Source organism: Piliocolobus tephrosceles, chromosome 5 (assembly GCF_002776525.5).
Source record: "Piliocolobus tephrosceles isolate RC106 chromosome 5, ASM277652v3, whole genome shotgun sequence".
Classification (NCBI taxonomy): domain Eukaryota; kingdom Metazoa; phylum Chordata; class Mammalia; order Primates; family Cercopithecidae; genus Piliocolobus; species Piliocolobus tephrosceles.
Genome location: NC_045438.1, coordinates 133,817,050 through 133,833,065, shown reverse-complemented (window position 1 = coordinate 133,833,065; position 16,016 = coordinate 133,817,050). Strand labels below are relative to the sequence as shown.

At 43.0% G+C, this 16,016-nt stretch overlaps 1 protein-coding gene across 6 annotated transcripts in view; it reads left to right on the top strand.

Moving 5' to 3' along the window:
* ANKS1A (ankyrin repeat and sterile alpha motif domain containing 1A) overlaps positions 1 to 16,016 on the top strand; it is a 198,160-nt gene that overhangs the window by 80,482 nt on the left and 101,662 nt on the right. For 5 of the 6 annotated variants that reach the window (XM_023212581.3, XM_023212578.2, XM_023212580.2 and 2 more), the window contains exons 3-8: positions 1,682 to 1,838; positions 12,335 to 12,631; positions 13,401 to 13,476; positions 13,761 to 13,862; positions 13,963 to 14,064; positions 15,709 to 15,905. In XM_023212581.3, the coding sequence (XP_023068349.1) occupies positions 1,682 to 1,838; positions 12,335 to 12,631; positions 13,401 to 13,476; positions 13,761 to 13,862; positions 13,963 to 14,064; positions 15,709 to 15,905 (931 nt within the window). Of the gene's footprint in view, positions 1 to 1,681; positions 1,839 to 3,093; positions 4,332 to 12,334; positions 12,632 to 13,400; positions 13,477 to 13,760; positions 13,863 to 13,962; positions 14,065 to 15,708; positions 15,906 to 16,016 lie in introns of those variants that run through there. The other variant, XM_023212582.3, reaches the window with a different exon arrangement.

The following is a 16,016-nucleotide window of genomic DNA, read 5'->3' as shown; positions in this document are numbered from 1 at the left end:
GACGGGGTTTCACCATGTTGGTCAGGCTGGTCTCAAACTCCTGATCTCAGGTGATCTGCCCGCCTCGGCCTCCCAAAGTGCTGGGATTACAGGCATGAGTCACAGTGCCCGGCCACCAGTGTAGTTTTTATGAGGAGGGATTATTGGAATCATTTTAGATTTTGCTGAGCAAGGAGCTCCAGAGCCCTCACCCCCTTAGAGTATTTTGTGTCACTTGTCCAATATTTGACCCACCCTAATTGACTCCAACATACCAGAAAGAGGCAATGGTTGTTTCCTTCAACATTAAACATTTCTAAAGTATACTGAATATAATCGTTAAGCCTTTTCTGTAGCCATCTTAGATATAGCTAAAAAGAAATCTATAGAGAACACTCTTCCCAAATATAGTGGGGTAATCTGAATTAAAGTGAATCTTGAACTTAAATGACTATAGTTTGTTAGCCAAGTTCATTTCCAGATGCTGTTTCTATTTACAGTGGGGATTTTCTTTGACCTCACATTCATAGGGATAATTATATACTGGTATCTGTTTAATTAGTGCTGTCACCAGGAAAAAAGCAAGTTCCTCTTTCTGGGGATATCAAATGATAACATATGTGTCTGGCTTGCTTTTGCAGTAACTTTTTATTGATTGATTGATTGATTGATTGATTGATTTTGAGAGAGAGTCTCGCTCTGTCGCCCAAGCTGGAGTGCAATGGCGCAATCTCAGCTCACTGCAACCTCTGCCTCCCGGGTTCAAGCAATTCTCCCTACCTCAGCCTCCCGCGTAGCTGGGATTACAGGCATCCACCACCACGCCCGGCTAATTTTTGTATTTTTGGTGGAAATGGGGTTTTGCCATGTTGGCCAGGCTGGTCTTGAATTCCTGACCTCAGGTGATCCACCCACCTCGGCTTCCTAAAGCGCTGGGATTACAGGCGTGAGCCACTCCGCCCAGACTGCAATAACTTTTATTCTGCTTGACCTCTCTGCTTTCAGCGCCTACATCACTAAATGCTCTGAATAATGTGGTGATTAATTATATTTGTCTTGTATGATTACTTTTATGTAAATTCAACACCTGAATGATGTTTAAACATCATAAACAAGGAAACAGGTTTGGACAAAGAGTCCAAACATTTTCTTTCTTTTGAGATAGAATCTCGCTCTGTTACCCAGGCTAGAGTGCAATGGCACTATCTCGGCTCACTGCAACCTCCGCCTCCCAGGTTCAAGTGATTCTCCCGCCAAAGCTTCATGAGTAGATGGGAATACAGGCGCCTACCACTGTGCCCGGCTAATTTTTGTATTTTAGTAGAGATGGGGTTTCACCATCTTGGCCAGGCTGGTCTCGAATCCACCCGCCTCGGCCTCCCAAAGTGCTGGGATTACAGGCTTGAGCCACCATACCCAGCCCAAACATTTTCAAAGTAGTAGAAAATAGATTACCAAGAAAGCCTAAACAGAGAGGTGATGAGTCAGTATAGCATGGCTCAAGGTGGTTCAGCTGCGTATCATCAGCTGTACAAGTAGCTCATGGAATAAAAGGAAAAGCCTGGGCGGTGAGCTCAGGTAGAGACACAGGAGCCAAATGAGATATATCTGTGAAAAGGCTTTGTGCCATACACGTGTAAAGAGCTGTTAGCTGGAAAGACTCCTGAGTTCTACCAACTCATGATTGATTTTTACCTTCTAGGGATGTGGTCGAGGTTCTTCTGAGGAACGATGCACTGACCAACGTGGCTGACTCGAAAGGCTGCTACCCTCTGCATTTGGCAGCTTGGAAAGGAGATGCCCAGATAGTGCGGTTGCTCATCCATCAAGGGCCTTCACACACCAGAGTCAATGAACAGGTCGGAAGGAAGGGAGGCTTTCCTCCCTCCATTCAGCTATAGCCAGATGTGGCAACCCTGTCACCATCTTAGCCCCATAATTCAAATCTCAGAGAACCAGCTCTTCATTTGTTTTTTTGATAATCAGTTCCTTAGCATGGAACTACCTCTTCCATACCCTAAATGTGACTCCCCTCTTCCCAGTTGTACTCTTCTTAGTAGATCTTATACTATGAGGATGTATTTTATATGCATTTGAGTCATGCATATTTGCAAGAGTACTAGAATAAAAAATGTATACACAGTCAGCCCTTCGTTTCCAGGACCTCCCCATAGATAGCAAAATCCAAGGATGCTCAAGTCTTTTATGTAAAATGGCAAAGTAACATTAGCTCTCTCTGTCTGTGGGTTCCACATGTGCAGATTTACCAACCATGGATGGAAACCTGTGGATATAAAGGGCCAAGCGTACTCACTTTATGTGCAAAATTTGAAATAATGCGAATCCTACAAAATTACATGGAGTCAGTTTCAAGCTGGTGAGCTTAATTAACTGTAGGCCAGTTGTGATGGCTCATGCCTGTAATCCCAGCACTTTGGAAGGCTGAGGCAGGAGAATTGCTTGAGGCCAGGAGGCCAGGAGTTTGAGACCAGCCTAAGCAACACAGTGAAGCACCCCCATCTCCCCGACCCCATCTCTATAAAAAATTTTAAAAAAAGAAAAAAAAAAGCTAGATGTGGTGGCACACACCTGTAGTCCCAGCTACTCAGGAGGCTGAGACGGGAGCGGGGGATCACTTAAGCCCAGGAGTTTGAGGGTGCAGTGAGCCATGATTATGTTACTGCACTGCAGCCTGGGTGACAGAGTGAGACCCTGTCTCAAAAATAAATTGTGTTTATGCCTTTGACATGGCAGTGTAACTTTCCCAGTGTTTGTCAGTACTGTGTAAACCATGCTGTTGTTTTACATGCATCAGAACTTGCAGCAGTAGAAGTACTCATGCTAGTGCCAAAAAGTGAACTCACAAATGAAAAACATGTGAGTGGAGGGCAGAGGTGATTCAGTGGAATGAAGATCATTTCCATGATGTCCTCCGAATGAGCATGCTTTGAAAAAGCAGAGATGATTCTTAGAAAATGAAAAAGGCAGGATTTGAGCAAAAATAACCTTATAATGGCCATGGATTTAGTTACTCTGAGAATATACTTCCTCTTCTTTACATTTATATCTTTGGAAAAAATTGTACTTGGATTATGCAAGTTTTAAACAAGCCTCTTACAAACACAACTCGCTGTTATTTGAGTTGGAGGTTGTGTGCCAGTTTGAGAGGAGACGGGCGTTCCTTACATGATAAGCCATTCTCCCCTTTCCTCTCTCTGCTCTGAACTGAAGTAGATACTCTTCTCAGTTCCTTGAAGGAGGGAGATGTTGATGTTTCTCAGTAAGCTTAGGGACTGTTTTTCTAATGATGTTGCCGAGAGGGGATTGTTAAATTACCTGTAGGATTAGATCAAGGTTTTCCCTCAAAAAATGGGAAATTATCCTGGCGAGTCCATCTGTCAGGAGACTCATGCAGTTCGTAGTTAGCTGTTAAGAGCATGACTTTGATTCTGAGAAGGGCAGCTTCATTCTGAGACATGAGAAAATTAATATAGTGCTCCCAAATCTCTTTGATTTGGAGATGGTGTGTATATAACTGTTAATCAGCCTTCCTTTCCCCTTTTGGGCTGTATTTTTTGGGTAGGTGAACAACAGACATTTGAAATCATCAATGAGGATGTTTGTTTATAACATTTGGGAATGAAAAGTATCTGTTTAGAATTACCTCTTTAGAATCTAAGTGCAATTTTACTCCTCCTAGCTAAAGTGGTCATGTCTCTTCCCTGGAGGAAATGCATAATGAAGTTTGCTTGTAACTAATATTCTTCAACGTTGGAAAGACTGGTCACCCATTAAAGTCCTTCTCATTTAAGAAATGTTCAGCAACCATTTCTAATCCTGTTTGCTCACTTTTGCCTTGAAACACAGCTGCTTGGATTTTTGAGCTACTTGAGTGTGCTAGCTTAACCTGCTCACAGCTGCTTCCTGCCTGGAGTATCAGTTGATAGGTGGGACCCCAGCCCAGTGCTTTGAGTATCTGGTAGGCAGGTGGGTGGGCAGGAGCTGGGCAAGATGTCTGCAGTGGCTTGAAGACTTTAATGGATCTAGCTAGCGGTTACAGGTACTATATGGTTTCATTTTAAAACCATTAATGTGGTTCCAGTAGGATGCTTAGATTAAAGCGGGGTAAGAGTAAGGTGCCCTGGAGGTTGTCTTTCTTATTAACTTCCCTTTGAGGCATCCAGAGGGCAGATTCAAGTTCTAGGGTTGGGTTCCCTCAGGGCTGTGTATTGCTTTGATATATTTCATCCATTTTGTCATCACTTTTTCTTTTCCTCTCCTTTTTGTAGAATGCTCTTGAGATCAAAGAACTCAAAAAGTACGGCCCCTTTGACCCTTATATCAATGCCAAGGTGTGTACTTTGCTGCCAGGAATTCTCTGCATCATTTCTCCAAGCTGTACCTCCTCTTTGGTCCTCTCCGCTTCTACTCTTGTCCACTCAGGCTCCTCCTCATCACGCTGACTGTTGTCTGCTTCAGCCCATCTGCTTTTGGCTTGTCTGGGAATGGGAAAATGCAGCTGCATTGGGTTTTGACTTTATTTTTAAAACCCATACTAATTTGGGAAACGGTGGGTGGTTTTTTCTGGAATATTTGAAATGGCAGGAATGGGGAAATAAAAGGGACCATATTACATACTTAATTTACAATTTTGATTCTTAAAATTTTTTAAATGTAGTTAAGAGATGTCAAATTATCTTACTTTTTAAATAAGCATAGAAAAAATGATTCAGTTGTACTTCTTGGAATTAAAAAATTATTTTTAGCCTACTTTCTATTTGTCTTTTGAAATGGAATCTGATTTTCAGGTTTCAATAGCTAATGGTGGAGATGTGGAGGAAAGGACAAGCGTGATCCATTTTATTCCTTTAAAAGCGTTTACATGCCTCTCTCTGATTTCCTGGAGTTTGTGCATCTCTGCCTGATGCTTTAAAACCACACCCAGTATCTCCAGCCATTAGCTTCTCTCTGCTTGATCACTCTTGACCCAGGAATGGTTCTGAAATAGGAAACGATGTTGCAGGACCAAGGTGGGCACCTGCCTTAGTCTCCCTCCCCATGAGGCTGGGACAAAGCGTAGTTTGATGGGCCTGGTGATGTACAGGCCAGCCCTGTCTGCCCCTCAGCCTTTACCACATCTGAGCAGCAGAGCTTGTTCATTGGGTGATGGTGTTAGCCTCTTTCCTTGGTGCTCTCACCCACTGGTTTTGGTCAAAGATTTTATTCCGATGAAGTTTGTTTTTTGGCAACAGTCTGGAGTGTGCTCGAGACACGGCATTATCCACATTAGCTACCTTTTCCTTGCTCTGGAAACAGCTGCCTTGGGGAAGCGAAACATAAGGTACTTCTGTATGTTTCCAAACACAAGGCAGATATTTCATGCTTTTGAGAAATAGTGATTTAGCAAAGGAAGCCCCCTATGGGCTGGACCTGGGAAGGCCCTGTGGGAGATTTTGTTCAGCTGTTGGGTCTTAATGGTAGAGAAGCAATTTGACCTTAGGTAGTGGAGCACATCAGCTTTGTGTTGGCTTACTCTTTCTTACCTCCTTCCCCTTCCCTTCCCTTTCCTTTTCCTTTCCTTTCTTTCTTTCTTTCATTTTAGAAAGAGTCTCCCTCTGTTGCCCAGACTGAAGTGCAGTGATTGGCCTGCTCTCTGTATTCTGTTTTCTAGTCTTCAGAATAGGAAGATACTCTTATCTTAGTTTTTTTGTTTTTTGTTTTGGAAGTAGAGCAGTAGAGTGGAAAACTCATAAGTCATAAGCTTTCATGTCAGACCAGAATTTAAGTTCTGGGATGCGACTTACTAGTTTTGTTGACTTGAGCAAGTTACTTAATTTCTCTGAACCTCAGTTTCCTCTTTTGTAAAATGCGGCACTGCCATCTACCTTGCTGTATTGTTTTGGAGTTAAAGACAACATATATAAAGTAAAAATATCTGGTAACTAGTAATATTTGAGATGCTAATTTTTTAAAGTGTATATAATGTATTTCTGCAAAGGCATTTTTGGAATCTGTTTTTGTTACTAGTAGATGACGCTTAATGAAACATTATTCAGTTAGTCTATTCAGAGTTTTCTTTTATGGGGAGGAAAGTTGAAGTGATTGTTTTCCCAACAGTGGTTAGTGTAGTGAGCTTATAAAGCTTTGATAAAGGGTAAGACTTTGGTTCTTGAAAGTACATTTTCCTAGGCCAGGTGCGGTGGCTCAAGCCTGTAATCCCAACACTTTGGGAGGCTGAGACGGGCGGATCACGAGGTCAGGAGATCGAGACCATCCTGGCTAACATGGTGAAACCCCGTCTCTACTAAAAATACAAAAAACTAGCCGGGCGAGGTGGCGGGCGCCTGTAGTCCCAGCTACTCGGGAGGCTGAAGCAGGAGAATGGCGTGAACCCGGGAGGCGGAGCTTGCAGTGAGCTGAGATCCAGCCACTGCACTCCAGCCTGGGTGACAGAGCGAGACTCCGTCTCAAAAAAAAAAAAAAAAAAAGTACATTTTCCTATCCTTTAATTTTGCACATATAAAATAAAATTAGTTTAAATGTAGTAAGAACATACTTCTTTCTTTGGAAATAATTCCCTTAGCCTCTACCCTGAAAGGCCAATTGTTGCAAACCACATTAAGAGTAAAGCTGAGGCCGGATGCTGAGATTACAGCTGTCATCCCAGCACTTTGGGAGGCTGAGGCTGGCAGATCACCTGAGGTCAGGGGTTCAAGACCAGCCTGGCCAACATGGCGAAACCCCATCTCCACTAAAAATACAAAAATTAACTGCATGTGGTGGCGTGTGCCTATAATCCCAGCTACTTGAGAGGCTGAGGCAAGAGAATCGCTTGAACCCAGGAGGCAGAGGTTGCAGTGAACCAAGATCATGCCACTACACTCCAGCCTGGGCAACAGAGTGAGACTCAAAAAAAAAAAAAAAAAAAATGTAAAGGTGGCCAGTGTAGTGGCTCACACTTGTCATCCCAGAATTTGGGAGGCCGAGGCTGAAGACTGCTTGAGCCCAGGAATTTGGGACCAACCTGGACAACGTAATGAGATCCCATCTCTAGAAAAAAATAAAAAATTAGCCAGGCATAGTGGTACATGCCTGTATCCCAAATTCTCGGGAGGCTGAGGTGGGAGGATCATTTGAGCCCAGGAGGTCGAGGCTGCAGTGAGCAGTGATCGCTGTCTCCTGGGCAACAGAGTGAGACCCTGTCTGCTGCAGTGAGCAGTGATCACTGTCTCCTGGACAACAGAGTGAGACCCTGTCTCAAAAATAATAATAATAGAAGAAGAAGAAGAGAGAGACAGAGAGGTAAGTTGTTTGGGTTGTGCTGAGAATGCAAACCTTCTTGAGCTGATTCAAATCTCACCTCCCTTGACCGGGCATGGTGACTCACCCCTGTAACCCCAGCACTTTGGGAGGCTGAGGCCGGTGGATTACTTGAGGTCAGGAGTTCGAGACCAGCCTAGCCAACATGGTGAAACCCCGTGACTACTAAAATTATAAAAATTAGCCAGGCGTGGTGGCACATGCCTGTAATCCCAGGTACTCAGGAGACTGAGGCAGGAGAATGACTTGAACCCGGGCAGAAGTTGCAGTGAGCCAAGGTTACGCCAGTGCACTCCAGCCTGGATGACAGAGAAGACTCCATCTAAAAAAAAAAAAAAAAAAACCAAAAACTGATCTCCTTAGGTTTTATTCTGATTCAGTGGATTTTTATGGATCTGTCTTATGTCTAGGAATTGTTTTCTTAAAGTACTTTTGAGTGCTAAGTTCTGTCAGGCATCTGTACAAATTAAGAAGTCTCAGATGGCTTGTTTTGGGAGCACGAGTAGTTTTTAGGAGCTTTCATGTTCTTCTTCGACATTTGGGGCCTTTTTCAACAAGTCGGTTTAAACTAGCCAAATGGAAATTGCTATTTTCCCCCTCTTAACAATTCTTCCTTAGTCTGAGTATCATAAAATGAGCAACAATCAAATTAATATTAGGGCACATCTTTTTTTTTGTACATTTAAAATTATTTCACAGTCTTAGAACGGAAAAGGACTTGGAATTTTATCTAGACCAGTTGCCTCCAAATGTAATCCACCTTTCCGGTTGCATTAGAATCACCTGGCAAGCTTCTAAAAAACTTTTCATTTAAAAAGAAAAAAAACTTCTAACTTGAAGTTGTAAGAATAATGCCCTGAACTATAGTACACTCTTCTTGATACTCCAGTGTTAACATTTTGCTACCTTTCCTTTTTTTCTCTCTCTCTTTGTGTGTGTGTGTGTGTGTGTGTGTGTGTGTGTGTGTGTGCATTAATTGTTGTCACTGATGAAATATTTGATATTAAGTCATGGACATTATGACCCTTTAATCCTAAACACTTCCATTTTGGTATTAGTTAGTTGTTTGACCTAAATCTCCTAAGAACAAGGACATTCACTTATAAAGCCACAATACATTTATTACATTTGTAAAATTGCATATTGATACAATACCATTATCTAATATAGAATCTATGTTCAAATTTTACCAGTTGTCTCAAAGATGCCCTTTAGAGCAATTTTTTTTATGATCGAGAATCCAGTCCAGGAGCATACATATTAATAGTATGGAACAGTTCCTTGGCCTTTCTTAGCCTTTCATGACTTGGATGGTTTTTAAGAGCACAGGGCAGTTGTTTTGTATGCTGTCTTTCAGTTTAGCTTTGTTTAATATTTCCTCATGATTAGATTCTGGGTGTACATTTTTGGCAGGAGCATCACAGAAGTGGTATTATGTCCTTTTTAGTGCCTTGCGTCAACAAGGCACATGACATTGGTTTGTCTCATTTGTGATGATTATGATTGATTGCTGAAGTCGGTGCCTGCAAATCTGGGGTTGGACCTACTAGTAACATTTTTGTTGTTGTTGTTGCCATGTAATTCCAAAATAAAACTGATTTTAAAACCACCAATTTAGGCCAACTTTCCGCATAGAGCAGGCATCTTTTTATCATTTGAAAGGTGTCCCTCTACCCCTTATTCTAATTATTTGCTTGTTTTCCCTAATAACAAACAGAACTCATTACTACTTGGCAGCCTGTTTTTGGATTCTGTTGAGTTTTGGTTTGTTAAGTTTGATTGGCATCTATCTTCCTAAACCTTCCATTTTTTTGGATCAGAGTTCTGCTTTCCAGAACAGTACAGAATAAATCTAACTCTTCTTCCACATGATGGACTTGCTTTCATGCTTCTCCTGTGTCCTCTCAATCTCAGACTTAGTTTTTCCTTTCTTCCCATTATGGTATGTTTTTCTAGGGCCTATACTTCTCTTTTTTTGAGACAGAGTCTTGCTCTGTCGCCCAGGCCGAAGTGCAGTGGTGCAATCTCAGCTCGCTGCAAGCCCCACCTCCCGGGGTCATGCCATTCTCTTGCCTCAGCCTCCCGAGTAGCTGGGCCAACTACAGGCGCCTGCCACCACACCTGGCTAATTTTTTGTATTTTTAGTAGAGGCAGGGTTTCACCATGTTTGCCAGGATGGTCTCTATCTCCTGACCTCGTGATCCACCCGCCTCGGTCTCCCAAAGTGCTGGGATTACAGGCATGAGCCACCACACCCAGCCAGAAGTGGGTCTTAAGATGGGTAGGAATGGAGAATTTGTGCAAAAGCATTGGGGAAAATTTGGGCTATTTCCTCTCACTCACTTTTCTCAGTCCAGATTCGTAGTAATAGGATTCTGGGAACCCTGGAGGTATTGTGAACACCTGTAGTGAGATTTGGAAGGTGTGACGGGGAAACATTCCAGATGATCAGGAATCTGTGCTGCTCCTTAGAATCCTTCCTTTTCTTGTCAGTGTATTAACCAGCACTTAATAAGAGTTTCCTGGGCCTTACCCTCTGAGGTGCTACTTTGGCAAGTGTGAGGTTGGACTTCCTACAGGTTATTTTTAAGCTCCCATGTAATTCCAAAATGAAGCCAGTTTGAGAGTCACTGATAGTTCTTGCCCTGATGGTTGTCAGGCTCAAAAAGCCTACAGTAATAAGAGCTTATTGTGATGGCTTGTGTCAGTGATGGATGTGATCACCATAGATATAAGAAACTTGGGTATTATAGTTACCAGACCGTGTCTGGCATGACTGAAACCTAAGTAAGATGCTCCCTGTACTGTGACTATGAGTGTAACTTTCTGCAGAGATGTATTTTTAACATGAGGCAGGAAGTTTGCCAGTAGTGATTATGACCTTGCCTTTAGCAGGGCAGCTTTGTGAGAGCTACTTTCATTCTGGCAAAGAAGAAATAGAGAAGATTTTTTTTTTCTTTGCTGGATGGTTTAGACTTTTACAGTTCTTTAGCCCTAATGGCATACTTTTTATAAAACCAAGGACGATTTATTCTGTTTCTTGGGAGACAACTTGGATCTAAAAGAGACAGTAGTATTTGCTTCAGAGTAAATAGTTTTTCTGGATTGGAGTTTTAATATGAATAAGCTGACTTTCATGGCTCTTTCTATCACATTCATCTTGAGATGTACAACCTGGAGAATCCTTTTAAACTTTTTTGGGTTAATACTCTGCCCCAGAATTACTCCATAGAAAGATCCTATGAGTTTTTGTTAATGGTGTTGGTTCATCAAGAGAAAGTGATAATCAACCAGAGAAATGTTGGGTTAAAAAAGAGAGAAACTGAAGGGACAGCTCTAAGTTTGCTTAGGAAACTCATGCCATAGCTTAATAGGAAATAGGCCTTCCAGATGGGTATCCTAAAAGTTTTGTTTGGCACAGGGAGGACCTCAAAGACTTGCTTTCTGCCCAGCATTTCCCCTTCCTCCAGACTTTTATGTTACATGGAAATTGCCCCTTAGGGCCCAGTCACATTATAGGAGGCTGTGGCTGGCAGGCTGGCTGTATCCTTTGGCCAGCGAAGGCTGTCAGCACTTTCCCGGCAGCTGCTCTCCTTGAGTTGTGTTTGAGCTCAGTGCAGCTTCCTCTGCATCCTCTGTTTATTTGTGTGCATTTATCTTTGCATGTGTCCTGCTACTACTTTTTCTGTCCTTATTTCATGTAAAAATTTTTCTTTGCCATCGTCCTCACCTTTTGGGGGCTTGCTCCCAGCAGCTGTGGATCTTTCTGGTATACTTGGTATAGTTGGAAAAAATGATGCAGTCAAATGCCAGATCAAAAGCAGATGGAATTGCATATTTGGGTAACTCCTAATCCATTACTTTTAGTGTTATGAATAGAATTAAAGCAATTGCAGAAACATTTAATTTCGACCTTTTGACCACTGAAAGGTGCACAATATTGACTTGACTGACAAAGCCCCTCTTAAGCTTTCTTTCCCAAAAGTAGCAGAAGCCTCCTGGATAAATTTAGGAATCTCAAAATCTTGTGGGAGAATTATTTTCATCAGTGCTTCTCAAAAAGGAGAGGTCATGGGACTTACTTTATTTCTGCTCTAATTAGACATTGTCAGTAGTAAAAGAGCATAATTGGAATGACTAATATTTTGCTTCTGATGGTTGATAAAGCACACAATTCTCCCATTTTATCCCAAATTCTGTCTTTAGTGTGAAACAAAATTGCCATTAGAGGACTGTGGGTTGTGAGCTTGAATTGATAGCAATATTACATCTGAATATTTTGCACCTCTCACACAAAACATGCCAGCGTTTGCCTGTTTCTTACATAAGAAACATCTTCCTGTGCTGGCTGCCATTTTAATGAAGTAGATATTGCATGCGTTGCTTGGTGCAGGCTCCTGGAGTAAGCACAGTGCAGCGTCAGGGTCCCCTATTTCTCTGTGACTAAGCCCGGGTGCCCCCTTTCCCTGAAAATGGCTTTTGGCTGATACCTTCGGCAATTTTTAGTCTGCTCTGTTACTTTCGCTGTTGGCTGATTGATTTGCATGCAAGAAGCTATGCAGATGAAAAACTTTTATTAAAAAGCTTATGTGTAAGGCAGTGGATGGTTGACAAATCCAGAATCAGAACCAAAGGGTTGAATACATACAAATTGTAAAACCATTTGAAGTTTAAACTGAAATAATAGCAGTGATGATATTGGTATTCATCTTGCCAGGGCTTCTACCAAATGCCTGCCACATTTTCTTGTTCACTCTCCTTACAACCTGGAGACCCTTCCTTCATGGCACACAGGGGATTGCCAGTGTTTAAGAGATGACTTCTCCCTTCTCACCGTCACTGGGGGAAGGTGTCGCTGGTTAGACCAGTCAGTCTTGTTTGTGGGGGAATATGCCTGGATTCCAACTTTTATTAGCCCCCAAGTATCGCTGCTATTTTTCTCATTTAAATTTCAGTGGTTTTACGTGTGGTTGTCCTGGTCAGGTGCCCGTCTGCCAGTCACCTTTCTGATGTGATCTGCTTGTTAACCCTTTAGAACAATGACAACGAGACGGCCCTGCATTGTGCAGCACAGTATGGCCACACAGAGGTGGTGAAGGTGCTCTTAGAGGAGCTGACGGACCCCACCATGCGCAACAACAAATTTGAGACCCCTTTGGACCTGGCAGCACTGTACGGGCGACTGGAGGTGGTGAAAATGCTTCTTAATGCACACCCCAACCTCTTGAGCTGCAACACTAAGAAGCACACCCCTCTGCACTTGGCAGCAAGGAATGGCCACAAAGCCGTGGTCCAGGTCCTCCTCGATGCTGGCATGGACAGCAACTACCAGGTAGCGGGGCGGGTGGGGGCTCCTCCAATCTCAAGAGACTCAGTCATTTTGCGGAAAGCACAAGGACCATGCTGCTGGGCTGTGCTCTTTACTTAGCACGTTTCACATCATGTTTCAAATGCTTCCTTTTGCTGACTCATTTTAATGTGACACTTCAAAAACAAATGAACTCCTCAAGCAAGTCTATTATTTTTTTGTTTCTTTTCCGGGGGTAATCCGTAGTCATTAAACCCTGAAAAGATGTGCTTATGGACTGGCTCTCAAAACCAGAAAAGTTTCATTATCTTCTTATCCATGTGTTCCCACTGCCACCATTTAGCGCCTCCAAAGTCTCATCAGCTTGACGTTGCCAGCAAGAAATGCCACGTTTCCTTTCTTTGTTGGCCTCTCCCATTCAGATGAATGATTCCTTAGGTTTTGTGTTGACCAAACCACATGTGAAGTGAGAGTGTTTCTCTTGTACTTTTCTTCTCATTACTCCTTCCACCCAGGAAGGTAGAGTTCTGAGGCATTTCACCAGTAGATGGCTCTAAGAGTAACTGTTCAGTTATTCACATGTGGCCTGCTGGTGGCACAGACATGGCCTTGGTGTATGGGCCGCAATCATGGTTTTGGAATCCACACAAGAAAAGCTGGAAAGATAATGACAGAGGGCTTTGTGTGGTTTGTTTTATTTTGTGTCCTTTCTTGTCTGTGTCCCCTTTGTCATGTGAAGCCGCACCAAACCGTTCTGATGACATCCTGCTCTGCGCTCTTGTTTGCTTTCCAGACGGAGATGGGCAGTGCTTTGCATGAGGCTGCTTTGTTTGGCAAGACCGATGTGGTGCAAATCCTGCTGGCCGCAGGTGAGAGGTCGGCAGCGCTCTTGTCTACACAGCATGCCAGGGTTGGGATTGTTTCTCCCTCATCCCCTAGGGGGAGTTTTGCTGGCCGTGTTTGAACTCAATGTACGTGTATCTCCACTGGTTGAGTACAAGTGTGTAAACTATTCTTGAATAGCTGGATTAAATGGCTTTGGATGAAAAATGTTGGCCATACTGCTGACAGCCTTAAATGTCGTAAAATTTGACCTCTTGGAGGCTGGCTTGAAAATGCTCACTCCCCTGGTCCACCTGGTGTGCCTTTCTAGGAATTGACGTCAACATAAAAGATAACCGTGGACTGACTGCCCTAGACACTGTTCGGGAACTGCCTTCTCAAAAGAGCCAGCAGATAGCAGCATTAATTGAAGGTATCCTCCTTTCTCCCTCTCTGGGTGACCAGGGGACACACGAATTGAACCAAGGCATTTGTATTTGGTGCAGCAGTTTTTTTTTAATCTTGCCATGTAGGTCACATGACTGGAAAAAGAAGTGCAAAAGAAGTAGATAAGACCCCCCCACCCCAGCCACCTCCCATCTCCAGTATGGACTCCATATCACAGAAGTCTCAGGGTAAGGCAACTCTCCCCTATCAGTAAAGGGGTGCTCAGCTTGGAAAGAGTTGAACATTCATGGGCAGAATGGAAAAATCTTAATTTAAATAACAATTTTGGGAGGTTGTGAGTACTTAGTAAGTTTATATTCAGTTCATTTTTTGCCAACTACTATATGAAGTTTTATTGGACATAGTTTATGCTTTTGACTGTGGGCCTTTTCTTTCCTACTTTATTTTAGCCTCTACTTTTCCAGTTGGCTCTATGAGATCTATTCAGGGATGTGTAGTAGGGAGGATCATCTCAAGATGAACTCAAATATCAGTGAAACCTTCTTTTTCTAACACATAATCACAATGTAGTGCCTTGTGCATAGTTGACTAGTAATAATTTCTTTCTTTTTTTTTTTTTCTGAGACAGAGTCTCACTCTGTCGCCCAGGCTGGAGTGCAGTGGCGCGATCTCAGCTCACTGCAATCTCTGCCTCCTGGGTTCAAGTGATTCTCCTGCCTCAGCCTCCTGAGTAGCTGGGATTATAGGCACCTACCACTATGCCCAGCTAATTTTTTTGCATTTTGAGTAGAGACAGGGTTTCACCGTGTTGGCCAGGCTAGTCTTGAACTCCTGACCTCGTGATTTATCTGCCTCAACTTCCCAAAGTGCTGGGATTACAGGCATGAGCCACTGTGCCTGGCCAGTATTTAATGAGTATCTGGTTGGTAGATTGGTACATGGCAGATTTTGATAATATAACATATGAGCAACAAATGTGGTCTGGATGGGAGCTTAGGGAGTCCAGCCTAACTATCAGGAGTCAGGATCCACCTTTTCAGATGCATTTAGCAAACTTTTGGGTCCTTAATATGATGAATACAAAGATAGAATAAAGACTGACACCTTTCCCCAAATATAGATCACAATAAAGAAGGCTAGAAAAACAGAACAAAGCTAAAAGTGAAAAAAGGGAAAGGGATTTCCCAGAGGGGTGTAGGGAGATAAGCGCTAAAGGGTGCCCAGCTCTCTGTACTGTGGAGTCCTTGTCTTCCTCCCACATGCACTCTTTTTCTTGACTTCATAATCTGCTAGTAAGGGGATTAGTAGTTCACTAACCTCTTCAAGGATTTTACATTTATAGTTTTGATTATTTACAGGCAACCCAGAGTTGCCTGGGCTCTAACAGTTGGTAACTTTGCAGAGTCACACGTTTGGACTGCAGGTGCTCCAAGGCTGATAGTTATCTAACAGGCCAGGCTAACAGCTCAGAAAGCCTTTGCCATCCTCTATTTTGTTTGAGCATGTGGAGGCTTTTATTAAAGAATGTAAAGGGTAACTTAAGTTTTTCAGTTACACCTTGCTATATTTTATGGGTTAATGTCATTATGGTATTGAGGTATTTTGGGACTTTATAAAGGTCTTGGGAGTATCCCTTACAGATGTCAATGGTTTTTCATACTGAATTAGGGAAAAATCTGTTTAGATCTCAGGGCATAAAGAACAGCTGAAACTATACGTATTCTTGTCCATGGAACAAAGTAATCATTTTCTTGCTCTGAGTTAGTGTTTGTGAGCGCGGGTAACTAAAGAGGCTTTGGGTTGCTGCACTGGTTGGAACCTGAGATTCAGATCCCCTTTAGTGACTCTCTTGCCCTCCATCCTCCTCTCAGGTGACGTGGAGAAAGCAGTGACTGAACTGATTATCGATTTTGACGCAAATGCTGAAGAAGAGGGTCCCTACGAAGCTCTATATAATGCTGTCTCCTGCCATTCGTTGGACAGCATGGCCAGCGGGCGATCGTCTGACCGAGACTCCACAAACAAGGAGGCTGAGGCAGCAGGAGTGAAACCTGCTGGAGTGAGGCCTGTATGTGACCCAGGGCCTGCACCTCCTGGGGGCTGTGTTGGCAGGCTGGCCCGTGAGGTGATGGGGCACAGGGAAAGGAAGTATGATCCCTGGTGCCAGCTCATGTTTCTG